Source organism: Pleurodeles waltl, chromosome 4_1 (assembly GCF_031143425.1).
Source record: "Pleurodeles waltl isolate 20211129_DDA chromosome 4_1, aPleWal1.hap1.20221129, whole genome shotgun sequence".
Lineage (NCBI taxonomy): Eukaryota > Metazoa > Chordata > Amphibia > Caudata > Salamandridae > Pleurodeles > Pleurodeles waltl.
The window spans coordinates 838,729,383-838,744,876 of record NC_090442.1 but is presented as its reverse complement, the minus strand read 5'-3'; the positions used below and the strand labels follow the sequence as shown (position 1 = coordinate 838,744,876).

The 15,494-nt window shown below is 46.7% G+C and overlaps 1 protein-coding gene across 1 annotated transcript in view; it reads right to left on the bottom strand.

Moving 5' to 3' along the window:
• LOC138288213 (lysozyme C, intestinal isozyme-like) overlaps positions 1-11,152 on the bottom strand; it is a 132,393-nt gene extending 121,241 nt beyond the window's left edge. The window contains exon 1 of the mRNA XM_069229592.1: positions 10,843-11,152. Within this exon, the coding sequence (XP_069085693.1) occupies positions 10,843-11,137 (295 nt within the window). The 5' untranslated portion in view covers positions 11,138-11,152. The remainder of the gene's footprint in view (positions 1-10,842) is intronic.
• Between the last annotated feature and the right edge of the window lie 4,342 nt (positions 11,153-15,494).

Below are 15,494 nucleotides of genomic sequence, written 5' to 3'. Positions count from 1 at the left end.
TTAAGTGGGAAGGATATGCACATAAGTGGGTTCCATGCACACTGTGTTACTCGAAACAAACTATACCTGGCTCATGAGCCCTAACTAGGCTAAAACAGGCCCTAGGTTGCTTCTGTTCAGTCAAGGGAGGACCCAGCGTGCCTTTTCATCAGGGCTGGTTCCATTGGTGCAGGGTCAAAGATGATTTGCATATGGCTATGTTTAAACTGAGGTGGTATAATGTTTCAAAATAATAATGGACTGGGAAGCACCCCAAGTAATTACCAATGGCTGCATTCCAGCATTCCATCCATCACTATTTATATACTTTAGTCTGTCTCTAGAGAATGGCAAAGGTGCCTGGGGAAATAAGCAGAGATTTTTTTCCACTAAGAAGTTAGTTCATATTATTTACTGCAATAGATTAACACATTTTATATCATCTACCTATTGACACGTTTAATTTTGTGATATTGTAATAGAGGTCACTCTTCTCTAGTCACTTAGAATGGCTCTCTTGGGGAAATCGTCCATCTATTACTATAGATTGATGATTCGGTGTTACTGATCATACACTAGTTGTAAGGTCTGTAATTGTGAATACGTTATTCACATTTTTGCATTCTACTTACGGTGCATTTTGAGTTTTGCTGATGTGGGACGTCTTAATAAACTGTGGAGCACAAGGGAGAGCTGTGCAGGCTTTCCTCATTAAATCTATATCAACAAACAGGTGCAGGCTTTTCCCGTTATACCTATATCAGCAAACAGACCTTTGCAAGTAAGCAATGTCCTTCATTTGAATAAGTACATTATTGTACCCCATAATGTCACCATCTAACAGTGGGACAAAAAATACAAAAGGTATTGTTTAGTTATTCGATCTTGGTCGTAGCTTAGCCTGTTCCCTGCACCACATCTGGCATGTTTTTCAAACCAAACCAGAACCTGCTGGCAAATTGAGCTGTACTGCTGGAGAGTGAGGATTCGAATGGTGGCTTCAAATGAGCAAGGAACCTCAATGTGGGAAAACTAAATGATGTAAGTTCCTGACACTCCAATACCCTAGCAGAGGGAAGGACGGAAAAAGTAGAACCAGAGCTCATCCTACCCTTCAACTTAGTACCATAAACTTTGGGTGCCCTGGGAGGAAATCAAAAATAGTTAAACCTTGTGCAATATCTCATGGAAAAGTATGATATTTAAAGGGCAAGGGCCCTCACCCATCCAGGAGGCAGCATGCTTCATCAGAACATCCCTCCTCACATTGATAGAGCATTCTATCCATGTGAGGTGCAACCCCTAGAAGGCAAGATAGTACTTCCAGGCCCAGCTGAACTAAGGTCTTTGCAATAAAATGGAAAGTTGGCAACAGGTCCTTAAGGTTAACAAAGGTATGGGATTCCATGTATGGATTCAGTGCATTTTAAGGTTGACGCATAGAAAAACCCATCATTGCACAAATAAGTCAAACACTTTCAGTCTCGGGCCATAAACGATGTTGGTACAACTTTCAAGGCACTAGTGTTCACAATGCATGGGCTAGCATACTGTACTTTGCAAGCTTTCATAATACTCCTATTATGCACTTGTGCTAAACTCTCTAGTGGTCGAAGCAGAACACTGTATTGCATTATAATTGTATTTGCATGTGTAGAACAGTACAAATTTCCGAAAGGGCCCCTGTAAGCACATGCAGTAGTCTTCCGGAATTCCCCATCTAGTCAACTATGGAGTTATAAATAATAACAAATGTTCCTAATTCTTCAGTCAACACACTCTAAAAAACTTCATTTTCAAGTTCCATTTTGTGACAGCTATCACATTTTGAAGTCTTTCATCCAGCTTTTGCGCGGCATACATTGCCCATTTTATAATGTTGCAGTTAGCAGAATACATCATGCTCCCCAGACTGCTAGGCTGTGGCACACTAGATGTTCTATCAGACCACACCCAGATGTTAAATCAATGGATAACAGTGAAGAGAAACATAAAAATGAAATAGTACAGCGATACGTTTACAAAAATCAGTCCCTAGAGGTGGACTATATCTGCTGCATCACTGCATAATCCCCTTCCTTACACAGAAACATGAGAGGGAGTTACACAGCCTTATAGTTTCTCACCTAATGGATCTTGCGGACTCTTTTGGAGACTTCAGCAGGAAGCTTGTGGAGATCACAATGTGCCACTACAAAGGTTGCATCCATGCTCTTTAGGGCCCCAGGATCCAGGAAACATTGGGCCCAATTTACAAAGGTAAACTTAGAAATTTGGTCTAAACTCAGACCAAACGTCTAAGTTTACGATTCGTGGTAATTCACTAAGGGCATTTATGAGAAGCATCTTTACGTCCACACTCAGGACTGTCTTCAACTAAGTTTAGACCAAACATCTACGTTTACCTTTGTGAATTGGCCCCATAGTGATTCTGCCTTATGTGGTCAGCAGAGGAGGCCTTACTCTTGATGATACTGTGACTGTGGCAGATGCATTCAATGGAAAAAGCTGGGTTTCACTCTCAGGTGCAAAGCTCAAGGTTCTCTGGTCTGAAGTTTGAACTGGACCCTTTGACCTGCACCCAGTGAAGCAGACTCTACAATTGGCAACTGATATACAGCCCTGCGGCTAGAATGAGAAGCTTGCGAATGGAGTTCCCAAGAGAAGCAGACCTTGATTGAACTTAGTCTCTAGTGTCAGAGAGGTTTTAGTTCCTGTAGGGCCCTTACATCCTTGGACAGGAACAACATGGACTGGCTGGAAGAAGTTGTCTGGTACCAGGAAATAAAAAGTCTTGCAACCAGGTACTTTCATCTTCCCTAAAAAACACTTACAACACTTGTGTAGGTCCACAGTAGGGGACACCTTGTGGCCTAGGAAGGGTGAAGCCTCACTATCTCATTCGTCAAAATGGTACTCTGAGACCCTGTACTTACATTCTCATTAGCATTCCTAGTAAAGAAAGAGTAGGACTCCTCTAGGATCTGTGCACCCTTACTTAGCATTTCAGGTCTGGTGCCTCACTGGACTAATACATCCACTCTTGGAATCTGTTTTTGATCTCATGGCCACAGATTTGAATCCTGGTGGGTTCACTTATCATATCATCCTTCCAAGGTTGATAACATGAGGCATACGGAGTTGGGTAACTCTAAACATCTGTTAGTTCAGTGCCAAGATACCCCTTTAGGGTGAACTTGCTCTTTACAAATATATATTTTATACAAGATAGGGGTTTCTAGAGAGACCGCATACTAAATGTACCACAGAGTACAGGCTGCACTGGATGGCTGCCCCAAGTTATTTGTTTTTTGTGTTTGAATTGCTTCACCCAGAGAGTGACACAACATGTATTGCTTAATTCTGGAGCTCTATTTCATAAGCTCACCAAACGGAGGAAATAATTGGCTAAAGCAAAATAAAGCAGACAAAAGGAATCCAAAAAGTTAAAGTGGTATTGTGGCAGGGACCTCCGTTAAATTTTGCTGAGTGCAGAGGAATCTGATTCTGAGCCAAATGGTTCAGTGGAGAAAAAACATAAACTAAGGGTGTGTAAATACAAAGGGTTGGGTCTATGATGTGAATGACAAATACATAGGGGTGCCGTACCAGCACTCAAGTTTCTGAAATTAACTGCTAAGGAAGTAGTTTCTAATATTGGCCCTCATTATGAGTCTGGCGGTCTGGAGACCGCCAGACTCATTGTGGCGGTCGGACCGTTTCGGTTGTGGCGTTCCGCCTGCCACATTACGACTGTGGTGGAGCCGCCATGGTCAGCCTGCCGACACCGCCTGATTGCTGGCAGCCTGGCGGTCCCGGCGGATGTAATCTGCCAGGGCAGCGCTGCCCTCCGAATTATGAGTCCCCATACTGCCCACCTTTCCTTGGCAGTTCCACCACCATGGAAAGGCTGGCGGAATGGGGGTGTCTGTGCCACCATGGGGGCCCCTGCACCTGGCATGGGCAGTGCAGGGGCCCCCATGCACAGACCCGTTGAGCATTCCAGTGTCGGAATTATAGCAGTGAAATGCGCGATAGGTGCTGCTGCACCCACTGCACTGCCACATTGCCGCCGGTTCGATTACGAGCTGGCTGCAATGTTAAGGCCCTGTTCACCGCAGGGCCGGCGGACGGAAACACTGTTTCTGCATGCTGGCCCTGCGGTGAACTCCAAATAGGGCCAAAGGTGTTTTGAACGCTCAGACGGACTCTCGACGGTTTGAGTTTGGAGGGCGGCCTCTGCCACCCACCAAACTCATAATGAGGGCCATTGTCACCATGCAGCAGGATATCTATATATTTTTTTTACTTTTTTAAAGGGAAAGTGTCAGGATGTAAAAAGTAAAGGTAACTACACAGATTCATGAAAGTCAATTCACCAAACTGCCAGGGGTGGCAGAAGTGACATCACATGCCCTTTAACATCAATTTCACTCACACACACATGCTTCACATAAAAACATACACACACTCTCTCTCATGTAAACACACAATCACACTGAAGGAAGCACACAACATACATTAAAAATCATTTTTGCTTACCACAGCTGCCAAGGAAGGTTATGTTTCCAGCTAATTGTACTCCATTATTTAATTACACTAATAGTGAAAATGAAACATCATTCACTATAAGTGTACTAAAAAATTGAGAGAAAAACAAAGAGAGTGGAAGCCTAACTGACGGATGAGCAGCCACTGTGTTAATGAAACTGATTTTGCTACCTCTGTGGGCAGCGGTCGCAACAACAGTGCTAGGAGTCGCAAGGAGCAAGCCAGGGGTTGCAGTAGCGATTCCTAGGGGCCCTTAAATGACATCCACGAACAGATCCTGCACATATATTTTGAGGTCTGCTTCTGTGTCACTCTTGGGCCACTCACGGTGACCTCCTTAGAGAACCCTTCATAGTGAACTCCTCAGAGCACATCAGTTGCCCAGTCTGTTCCTCTGCAAATAGTTTACCCTCCTTTAGCAGCTTTTACCAGTAACTGTGCAGCATTGATCCACTTTTGCCTGGAAGGTTTTTGCTTAGACAAATCGAAGGGTGTAGACTAACGCTAATGAAGTAGGACGTTCAACTATGGTGCTCCGGCCGAGCTTCACCATGCTATGCCATCCTGAGTCACCCAGCTGATCTGAGCCCTTGAGAAACACCTAGAAGTGACCCCTAGGAGTCCCCTGACCTGCGGCCGCGAAGTCCATGCTGAACCAGAGCAAATTTAAATGGCCATGGCTGCTGAACAAAATGGCAGAGCAGCACTGCCCTAACCGCGCTTTCTGAATGTCAGCAGAACTGAAGCAGCCCGATCCCACAAGTGGGACCTCAGGAGCGGTGCCGGCTGCAGTGAGCCCCCCGAGACTCCCCCGAGACACACGAAGAGCGCAGGAGCAGGATAACCGGGTGGGGGTGGCCTTGAGGAATTGGCAGGGTCCCTGAGAGGGCCCAGACTACGAGATCCAAGTAAGTGAATTGGTGCGCCTGGGAAACATAGTGACCGGAATGCGAGGTCCTCTCCCCTGCAGTGAAAGCAATCTGCGCCGTACGACCGAGGGAGGCTGCGCACTGCTGCTCGAGCCTCCCTCCTGTGTGCAAGGCGAGCAGACAAAGACACATGATTAGTGGCTCCGTAACCAATGAACACCTGGCACCATGACCGCAACAGCTGTGGGGCGAAAGGGAGACTCCCAGCTACAACCGAGCACCTCGACGGAGGGACCGGTGGCCCCCCAGAACTTGTGGCACACCTTGTTGGAGGAGATTGGAGCTGTAAGATGGAACACTGGCATGAGGGAGGCTACATTGCTTCAGGTCGGGCTCCCCCTTTGCCACACTTCAGGAGTTGATCGGTGTGGTGCAGAACCCCTTAAAGCTCTAAGCTTTGTGGAGATATGTGGAGCATATTAATCTAAACAACCACCGGGGCGAGGGCTAATACATAAAGTGTGCTCACTACCGTGCACCTGAGACCCCCCCCCACCTTTTTGTATCCACATGACTGTATTTTCATGCCATAGAAGTACGAAGCCTGAAAGTTAATGATACAGGGGGCCTTCCGGTGATTTTCCACTTCCTCGGCCCCAAAGGAATAACCTGCAGTGCTGTGAACTGAGCGTTGTGGGTGATAGAAATAGTGCGGGGAGACCCTTGCTACACATGCTGTATTGCGCTGCCTCTAAATGGCAACTCTCCCTTTGACCCAGAACCAAGGAATGGAAGCTACAGCATACACTGGGAGGTCTTCCCCCTGGTGGATTGCAGGGTGTGTTGGAGTGGAACCCCCCGAAAGATAATGCTCTGCATGCAGCACTGGAGCCCACTACCTGGAGGGCCAGCGTCACCACAGGTACACATACAAGGTCAAAGGAATCGAACGACCCAGCCCGTTCCCAAGAACCTATCCCCTATGTATCGGACGAAGTGACCATGGTGCCCAAGACAAGCAAATGGGAGCAACACTAAACACAATATTGCACACTACCGTGGCATCATGTGAGGCGCTCAAACTCAAGATAGACACCTTGGGCCTCCTGAGGGATGACCAGAAACGGCTGATAGAATGAGTAACTACTGCGGAGCACATAATAGGAGATGTACAACCGGAAGACCCTACCCTGTGAGAGACAATGGCCACAATGGAACATCATGTAAAGACTTTAGAAATACGAGCAGAAGACATAGGGCCAGAAGGAGCAATATACACATAACTGGACTACCTGAATGCATTGAGGGGCCAAGCGCAGAAATGACCTTGTACCTGGAAACATGGTTCTGCATTGAAATAGCTCCAAAGAGCCTCTCCCATTTCTTCATTCTTGAACACATACACTGGGTGCCTGCACGGCCTACGTAGCACAGAGCAGGCCCCAGATATGTAGTTGCCAAGGTTCTTCATTTTAAAGATCGGGATCACATCCTCACTCAGGCCCGAAACAAAGGGGAAATAAAGGTTGAAAATAGAAAAGTGATGATATTTCCCAACTTCACTGGGGACATGCAGTTACAACATGCATCCTTCAATGAAGATAAAAAGCGACTTCGTAAGTTGGGTATTAAATACGCCATGTTATTTCCAGCTCTCTGTAGAGTTGCACATGATAGCATGAAAAACGTTTTCACCTCCCCACCCAGCTAAAAAGCATCTCCCCACCCAGACCTGGAAGGATCAATATCTGCCAGATTAGCCAGGCATGACCTGACCATAGTGGGGATCTATGTGCCCAACACGAACAGGAGGGTTCTTTGCAGACTTATCTGGAAATCTGGCTCTACACCTAATCCAACCTCTCCCATGGGGCCGGGTCTACAATAACATGGCCGACCCAGTCATGGACCACACCCACCCACCTCTGGCCAACTCCCCAGTGCTCCGAATAGCTAGGGTCTTTAGAGATTGGCAACAGAGGTGGGGCCTTGTAGACTCCTGGAGGCAGCTGCACCCTGGACAGCAAGACTATTCTTTCATCTCAGGGATGCATGATTTACATGTCCGGTTGGACACCTTTCTGTGTTCCCCTGAGGTACAGGGAAACGTAAGTCATGAGAAATATCTCCTTTGCACAATATCTGATCACAACCTGATCATGATAGTGTTAGATTGGCACAGAGAGCATCCTCTGAGTCCAGATTAGCGTCTTAGAAACCCTGAAGAAGGTCTCATCACCCTCCAAGAGATCCATACAGCTGGTAGACTTCCACCTACAATCAGGGAGGAGCTAGTGATCCCATTTTAAAGCTGGGCAGGTCCCCTCAGTATGTGTGTTCCTATTGACTGTTATCATTATTAAATATGGACTTCAAGATATTGAGGTGCATCTTGGCCACTTGCCTTCTCCCACATATGTGCACACTTACTGATCAGTGTGGCTTCAAAGCTGGGCACAATACAGCCTTAAATGTCCATCGATTATTATTGATCATGGAGACACACCCATCGGAGGAGGCTGGAGCAGTGATTGTACTGATTGACATCAAGAAGTCATTTTATGGCTCCGGTGGGACTACTTATACTGAGTACTGGATAGAATGGGGCTAGGTGGGGCTTTCAGCCAGTTGCTATATACCAACCATACTGCATGGGTACGAAGCGGAGAGGTGATATCGCACAAGTATTCAGTAGTCAGGGGCACAGGGCAGGGTTGTCCTCTCTCCCCACTACTGTTCGCAATTGTGATCGAGCCACTGGCCAGGGGAGCATGAATGGGGAACCTCTACTCTGGACTGGACTGTCCCATAAAAAAGCTCTCTATGTAGACAATTTGCTCCTCTTTTTGAAAAACAAAATGTGGACCCATCTGGGGCGATTTCCTTGCTGAGGCAATTTGGAACCCATTCAAGTCTCTGCATTAACTGGCAGAAGTCACTAATTGTTCCACTTACGCACAACATGCCTATCCTGCACAAATTGCAAGGATTGTCATGGGAAGTCTCCTGCATGAAGTATTTAGGAGTTAGAATGTATCTTGACAGGTGAAATGTCCTAGATGGCAACATAGGTGCAGTGATTAGAGTGTTACACTCCAATATAGGTCGAATATCAATGTCAAATATGGGGACTCTCCCCCACCTACTTCATTTTTTCACTACACTGCCCCTTGTTATCCTCCGCAAAATGTTCGCTGAAATGGACACATGTTGGAGGAACTGATCTGGGGAGCGGGGAGACACCGGTTGGCATTAGCGAAGCTGTGAAGGACCACCTCAGACAACACCCCGGCGGCACCTGATTTCAAAGCATATCACCTGGCTGCCCAGGTTCCATGGTTCAACTAGTGGCTAGACACTCACATACATCCCCCACAGGTTGTGCTGATTGGCACGCCTGAACTTTTGCTGCTCTCCCAACTCCTCTTGATCCCCACACACCTTATGCTGGGGTGCTCTGGGAAATACACACTGTAAGACATTCCTGGTGGCGCTGCTTGCAGCATACTCAGTTCCACTGACCTTATTCGCCAGTACAATGCCTGGCCACGAAGAGTGACAATGGAGCATTATAGAGGATTTATGACTGGGTGGAGCTGGGAATTACCAGAGTAGGAGACGAGTACTAGGGTGATACCCTTCCGAATCGCTATCCAACCAATATGAATTACCCTGGGGACAGATCTTGCTCCATCGAGCAGTAGTGGCAACCATTAGAGGCCACTGGTGCACCGCACTATTGGAAGCCCCTGCCCATTTCAGCAGTTAAGTCCCCTGGACCATGACCGGTAGGAGTAGAGCGGTCAGCCTCCTCTACCAAGTGATAGGAGCAGATATCAACTTGCCCCTAGGAGACCTACAACGGAAGTGGGAGGAAGATCTAGGGATCCCTATCTCCGATTCAAGCTGGTCCACAATATTGAATCATTCATATAAGGTTTCACAAAATGCTAGATTTAAGTTAATCAACTTTTATTTTCTACATAGATCATACCTAACTCCAGGGAAAATTAATTCAGCGCGATCGATGTGGCATACCCTAGATGTCGAGATAGAGGTTCAGAAATGGTCCATATGGTGTGGGACTGCCCTGCTCTCTGTGACTTCTGGGACAGGGTGGTGGCCTGCATAAATGAAGTGACAGAACGGATGTGGCTGTGAAGTCCACTAGCATGTGTACTGGGAGACTTCCATCATCCCACTAAACACAAATTCATAGATCTTGCCCTGATATTGGCAAAACGTGAGATAACATTAAAATGGAAGGCCACTATTAGCCCCCAAATCCATAAGTAGAGAGAGACCCTACTGCTATGGGCGGGATATGAAGATGCAATCATATTCCTGGAGATGAGAAGGGGGGCACCACGGTGGATAAGGCCAGAGCTTGGGACACTCTGGTGAAATGCATGTGCATACAGTGCATACAGTCACTGATTCCCCTGATAACTCCATACTTATAGATCAAACCCTGGGAGACGACTAGTAACCAGATGAATGTATGAGATGGGCGCTGAAAGCTTAGGGTTGGTTGCACAAGCCTGTATGACGGCGCCCCTTAACCCAGGAACGGCTTTTGTCAAACTATTCCTGTACAAACTGGGAGGGGTTGGTTGGGGTGGGGATGAAGGGAGTGAATGTTTCATAACTAACTGTGTGGGGTTTGAATCATAATTAAACACTGAAAACTGACTGGTCTGTGAATACTCGAGTTTTCCAACGTATTCCGAATGATATAATAGCACTGGTACACCATATGCCTTCTATGTCGCAATAATTGGTTTAATCACACAGTCAACGATTGAATATGTTGAAAACTATAAAATTCTGTTAAAAAAGCGGTATCTAAAAATGGATTTGCATTGCATAGCGCCAAGTCCCTGTTAATGAGAGGAAGGGGGAGTAATTGGTCAATATATATTCAGTAGTACAACCATCGACGAGCAAATTTAAATACGGAATTGTAGTGGGGGGAGGCACACCAAGCAGTCTTTTTGATGGCACAATCTTACATAAAATATTATTATTATCATTATAAAAGCTCTTCCGGTATTAACTGCACTTAACAATAACGCTAGAGTCGCTCTCACAGACTCTGTGATGACAAAAGCACACAATATAATTACGAGTTATGCCACAGGATCCCCGCTGGACCTCAAACATAACCTGCTTTACTGTTAGATGTAAAGAAAAAAATCCTAAATGTCCTATTCACACCGTGCAGTTAAAGCATGTATAAGGAATTGAGGAAATGGAAAATTAAAAACAAAGAGGAACAACTTCTCTTTACTGAAACAACTGCAGTATCGTAAACGTTTCTCAGAACAAATCACTCCTATATTGAAATTTCTGCAACCCAACCAATTTTAAAGGCTGGGGGGTCTCCTAGTGGCATTTTTGCAGCACGACAGGTCTGACTGCGAGCCATGCGGACGATACTTACAGTTTGGAAGGCTGTATCCTGTGTATCCATCGAGCTCCATCCTCTTCATGATGCTTGCCAGCTCACACCGCTCAAAGATTTTTCCATGCGCTGCTGGAAGGGTGAGGCAAAGGCCCAGGATCAGTATCAGGGGCAGCATCCTTGGTCCATCGGCGCGCAAATACGACCTCTTGGGAGTCTGTTTCCGGCTACTGAGATTTACCGTTTGCACTTTCTTTTGAGTTCTTAAATACGGAACTCCACCTCCTCTACAGTCATTTACCACTTCTTTGTCTCGTACTCTCTCACCAAGCATTATTATCGTTACTCATATTTCATGTTTGTTGTGGGAGGGGGGCTGGGGCAGAATGGATGCATCCTAAGAAGCGTAACTGGGAATCTTATCAGAGTGGAACGGACTACATAGTTAACCCCTTCGCTGCCAGACCTTTTCCCACTCCTGTGCCGAGCCTTTTTTTGGCTATTTGGGGCAGTTCGCGCTTAGGCCCTCATAACCTTTTGTTCACATAAGCTACCCACCAAATTTGCGTCCTTTTTTTCCAACATCCTAGGGATTCTAGAGGTACCCAGACTTTGTGGGTTCCCCTGAAGGAGACCAAGAAATTAGCAAAAATACAGTGATTTATTTTTTTAAATGGGAAAAAGGGCTGCAGAAGGCAGCTCGTGGTTTTTTCCCTGAAAATGGCATCAACAGAGGGTTTGCGGTGGCAAGATCAGCATCTTCCCAGCTTTCAGGAACAGGCAGACTTGAATTGGAAAACCCAATTTTTCAATACTATTTTGACATTTTACTGGGACATACCCCATTTTTACTATTTTTTGTGCTTTCAGTCTCCTTCCAGTTAGTGACCAGAATGGGTGAGAAACCAACACAGGATCCGAGAAAGCTAAACATTTCTGAAAAGTAGACAAAATTCTGAATTCAGCAAGGGGTCATTTGGGTAGATCCTACAAGTGGTTCCTACAGAAAATAACAGATGAAATAAAACAATATTGAAATTGAGGTGAAAAAAACAGCCATTTTTCTCCACGTTTTACTCTGTAACTTTTTCCTGTGATGTCAGATTTTTTAAAGCAATACACCGTTACATCAGCTGGACTCTTCTGGTTGCGGGGATATATAGGGCTTGTAGGTTCATCAAGAACTCTAGGTACCCAGAGCCAATAAATGAGCTGCACCTTGCAATGGGTTTTTATTCTATACCGGGTATACAGCAATTCATTTGTTGAAATATAAAAAGTGAAAATTGGTATCAAGAAAACCTTTGTATTTCCAAAATGGCCACAAGATAAGGTGTTGAGAAGCAGTGGTTATTTGCACATCTCTGAATTGCGGGGTGCCCATACTAGCATGTGAATTACAGGGCATTTCTTAAATAGATGTCTTTTTTACACACTGCCTTACATTTAGAAGGAAAAAATGTAGAGAAAGACAAGGGGCAATAACACTTGTTTTGCTATTCCCCCAAGTCTCCCGATAAAAATGGTACTGCACTTGTGTGGGTAGGCCTAGCGCCCGCGACAGGAAATGCACCAAAACGCAACGTGGACACATCACATTTTTTTTAAAGAAAACAGGTGTTTTTTGCAAAGTGCCTACCTGTAGATTTTGGCCTCTAGCTCAGCCGGCACCTAGGAAAACCTACCAAACCTGTGCATTTTTGAAAACTAGAGACCTAGGGGAATCCAAGATGGGGTGACTTGTGGGGCTCTGAGCAGGTTCTGTTACCCAGAATCCTTTGCAAACCTCAAAACTTGACCAAAAAAACACTTTTTCCTCTCATTTTGGTGACAGAAAGTTCTGGAATCTGAGAGAAACCACAAATGTCCTTCCACCCAGCGTTCCCCTAAGTCTCCCGATAAAAATGGTACCTCGATTGTGTGGGTAGGCCTAGCGCCCATGAAAGGAAATGCCCAAAAACACTATCTGGACACATCAAAATTATCAAATAGAAAACTACCTGTTTTTGCAGGGGGGCACCTGCGTTTTTGGTCCCGGACTCAGCAGCCTTCTAGGGAAAGCTACCAAACCCAGACATTTCTGAAAACTAGACACCCGAGGGAGTCCAGTGAGGTGTGACTTGCATGGATCCCCCAATGTTTTCTTACCCAGAATCCTCAGCAAACCTCAAATTTAGCTAACAAATCTAATCTTTCCCACATTTTTGGGTGGGATCACCGCACTGGGATACATTTCATAGCACCCAATGTTCCCCTCAGTCTCCCGGTAAAAATGATACCTCATTTGTGTAGGTGGGCCAAGTGCTTGTGAAAGGGAAGAGCCAAAAACATGTCGATATTGAGGGGGAACAAAGGGGTCCAAAAGGGCAGTTTCGAAAAAACATTTTTAGGCTGACAAGTGCAGCATAATTCTTAGCTGTATAGATGAAACAATGCTGGGTGGTAGGAATTTTGTGGATTCCTGCAGATTCCTGGAAGGTTCCATCACAAAAACGTGGGAAAAATGTGTGATTTCCAGCAAAGTTGGAGGTTTGCAGAGAGAACACTGCAGGGACATTAGGTCGAAAATACACAGGCACCTCAGGGGGACAGGGAATGGGGGGGGCACCTCAGCCGGAAGATGGTACAATGCCACTGGTCCTGGAGGGGGCTACATGCACATTGCTCTGTCCTGGGGAGTGCAAGGCCACAGTGTAGGAAGTTGGCTCTGTATGCACTATTTCAAAGTAAGGAATAGTATGCACAGAGTCCAAGGGTTCCCCTTAGAGGTAAGATAGAGGCAAAAAGAGATAATACTAATGCTCTATTTTGTGGTAGTGTGGTCGAGCAGTAGGCTTATCAAAGGAGTAGTGTTAAGCATTTGTTGTACATACACAGGCAATAAATGAGGAACACACACTGAAAGACAATTCCAGGCCAATAGGTTTTTGTATAGAAAAATATATTTTCTTAGTTTATTTTAAGAACCACAGGTTCAAGATTTACATGTAATACTTCAAATTAAAGGTATTGCAGGTAGGTACTTTAGGAACTTTGAATTAGCAAAATAGCATATACAGTTTTCACATAAATGTCATATAACTATTTTAAAACTAGACAGTGCAATTTTCAACAGTTCCTGGGGGGAGTAAGAGTTTGTTAGTTTTTGCAGGTAAGTAAACCACCTACGGGTTCAAGTTTGGGTCCAAGGTAGCCCACCGTTGGGGGTTCAGAGCAACCCCAAAGTTACCACACCAGCAGCTCAGGGCCGGTCAGGTGCAGAGGTCAAAGTGGTGCCCAAAACGCATAGGCTTCAATGAAGAAGGTGGTGCCCCGGTTCCAGTCTGCCAGCAGGTAGGTACCCGCGTCTTCGGAGGGCAGACCAGGGGTATTTTGTAGGACACCGGGGGGGGACACAAGTCCACACAGAAAGTACACCCTCAGCGGCACGGGGGCAGCCGGGTGCAGTGTGCAAACAAGCGTCGGGTTTGTAATAGAAAGCAATGGGAGACCAAGGGGTCTCTTCAGCGATGCAGGCAGGCAAGGGGGGGGGCTCCTCGGAGTAGCCACCACCTGGGCAAGGGAGAGGGCCACCTGGGGGTCGCTCCTACACTGGAGGTCGGATCCTTCAGGTCCTGGGGGCTGCGGGTGCAGTGTCCCTACCAGGCGTCGGGTTCTTAGAAGCAGGCAGTCGCGGTCAGGGGAGCCTCGGGATTCCCTCTGCAGGCGTCGCTGTGGGGGTTCAGGGGGGGCAACTCTGGCTACTCACGGTATCGCAGTCGCCGGGTAGTCCTCCCTGAAGTGTTTGTTCTCCATAAGTCGAGCCGGGGGTGTCGGGTGCAGAGTGCCAAGTCTCACGCTTCCGGCGGAAAACATGAGTTGTTTCAAAGTTGCTTCTTTGTTGCAAAGTTTCAGTCTTTAACAGAGCCGCTGTCCTCGGGAGTTCTTGGTCCTTCTAGATGCAGGGCAGTCCTCTGAGGATTCAGAGGTCGCTGGTCCCTGGGGAAAGCGTTGCTGGAGCAGTGTCTTAAGAAGTGGGGAGACAGGCCGGTAGAGCTGGGGCCAAAGCAGTTGGTGTATCCATCTTCTCTGCAGGGTTTTTCAGCTTAGCAGTCCTCTTCTTCTTAGGTTGCAGGAATCTGAGTTCCTAGGTTCTGGGGAGCCCTTAAATACTAAATTTAAGGGCGTGTTTAGGTCTGGGGGGTTAGTAGCCAAAGGCTACTAGCCCTGAGGGTGGGTACACCCTCTTTGTGCCTCCTCCCTGAGGGGAGGGGGGCACATCCCTAATCCTATTGGGGGAATCCTCCATCTGCAAGATGGAGGATTTCTAAAAGTTAGAGTCACCTCAGCTCAGGACACCTTAGGGGCTGTCCTGACTGGCCAGTGACTCCTCCTTGTTTTTCTCATTATCTCCCCCGGCCTTGCCGCCAAAAGTGGGGCCGTGGCCGGAGGGGGCGGGCAACTCCACTAGCTGGAGTGCCCTGGGGTGCTGTAACAAAGGGGGTGAGCCTTTGAGGCTCACCGCCAGGTGTTACAGTTCCTGCAGGGGGAGGTGTGAAGCACCTCCACCCAGTACAGGCTTTGTTACTAGCCACAGAGTGACAAAGGCACTCTCCCCATGTGGCCAGCAACATGTCTGGTGTGTGGCAGGCTGCTAGAACTAGTCAGCCTACACGGATAGTCGGTTAAGGTTTCAGGGGGCACCTCTAAGG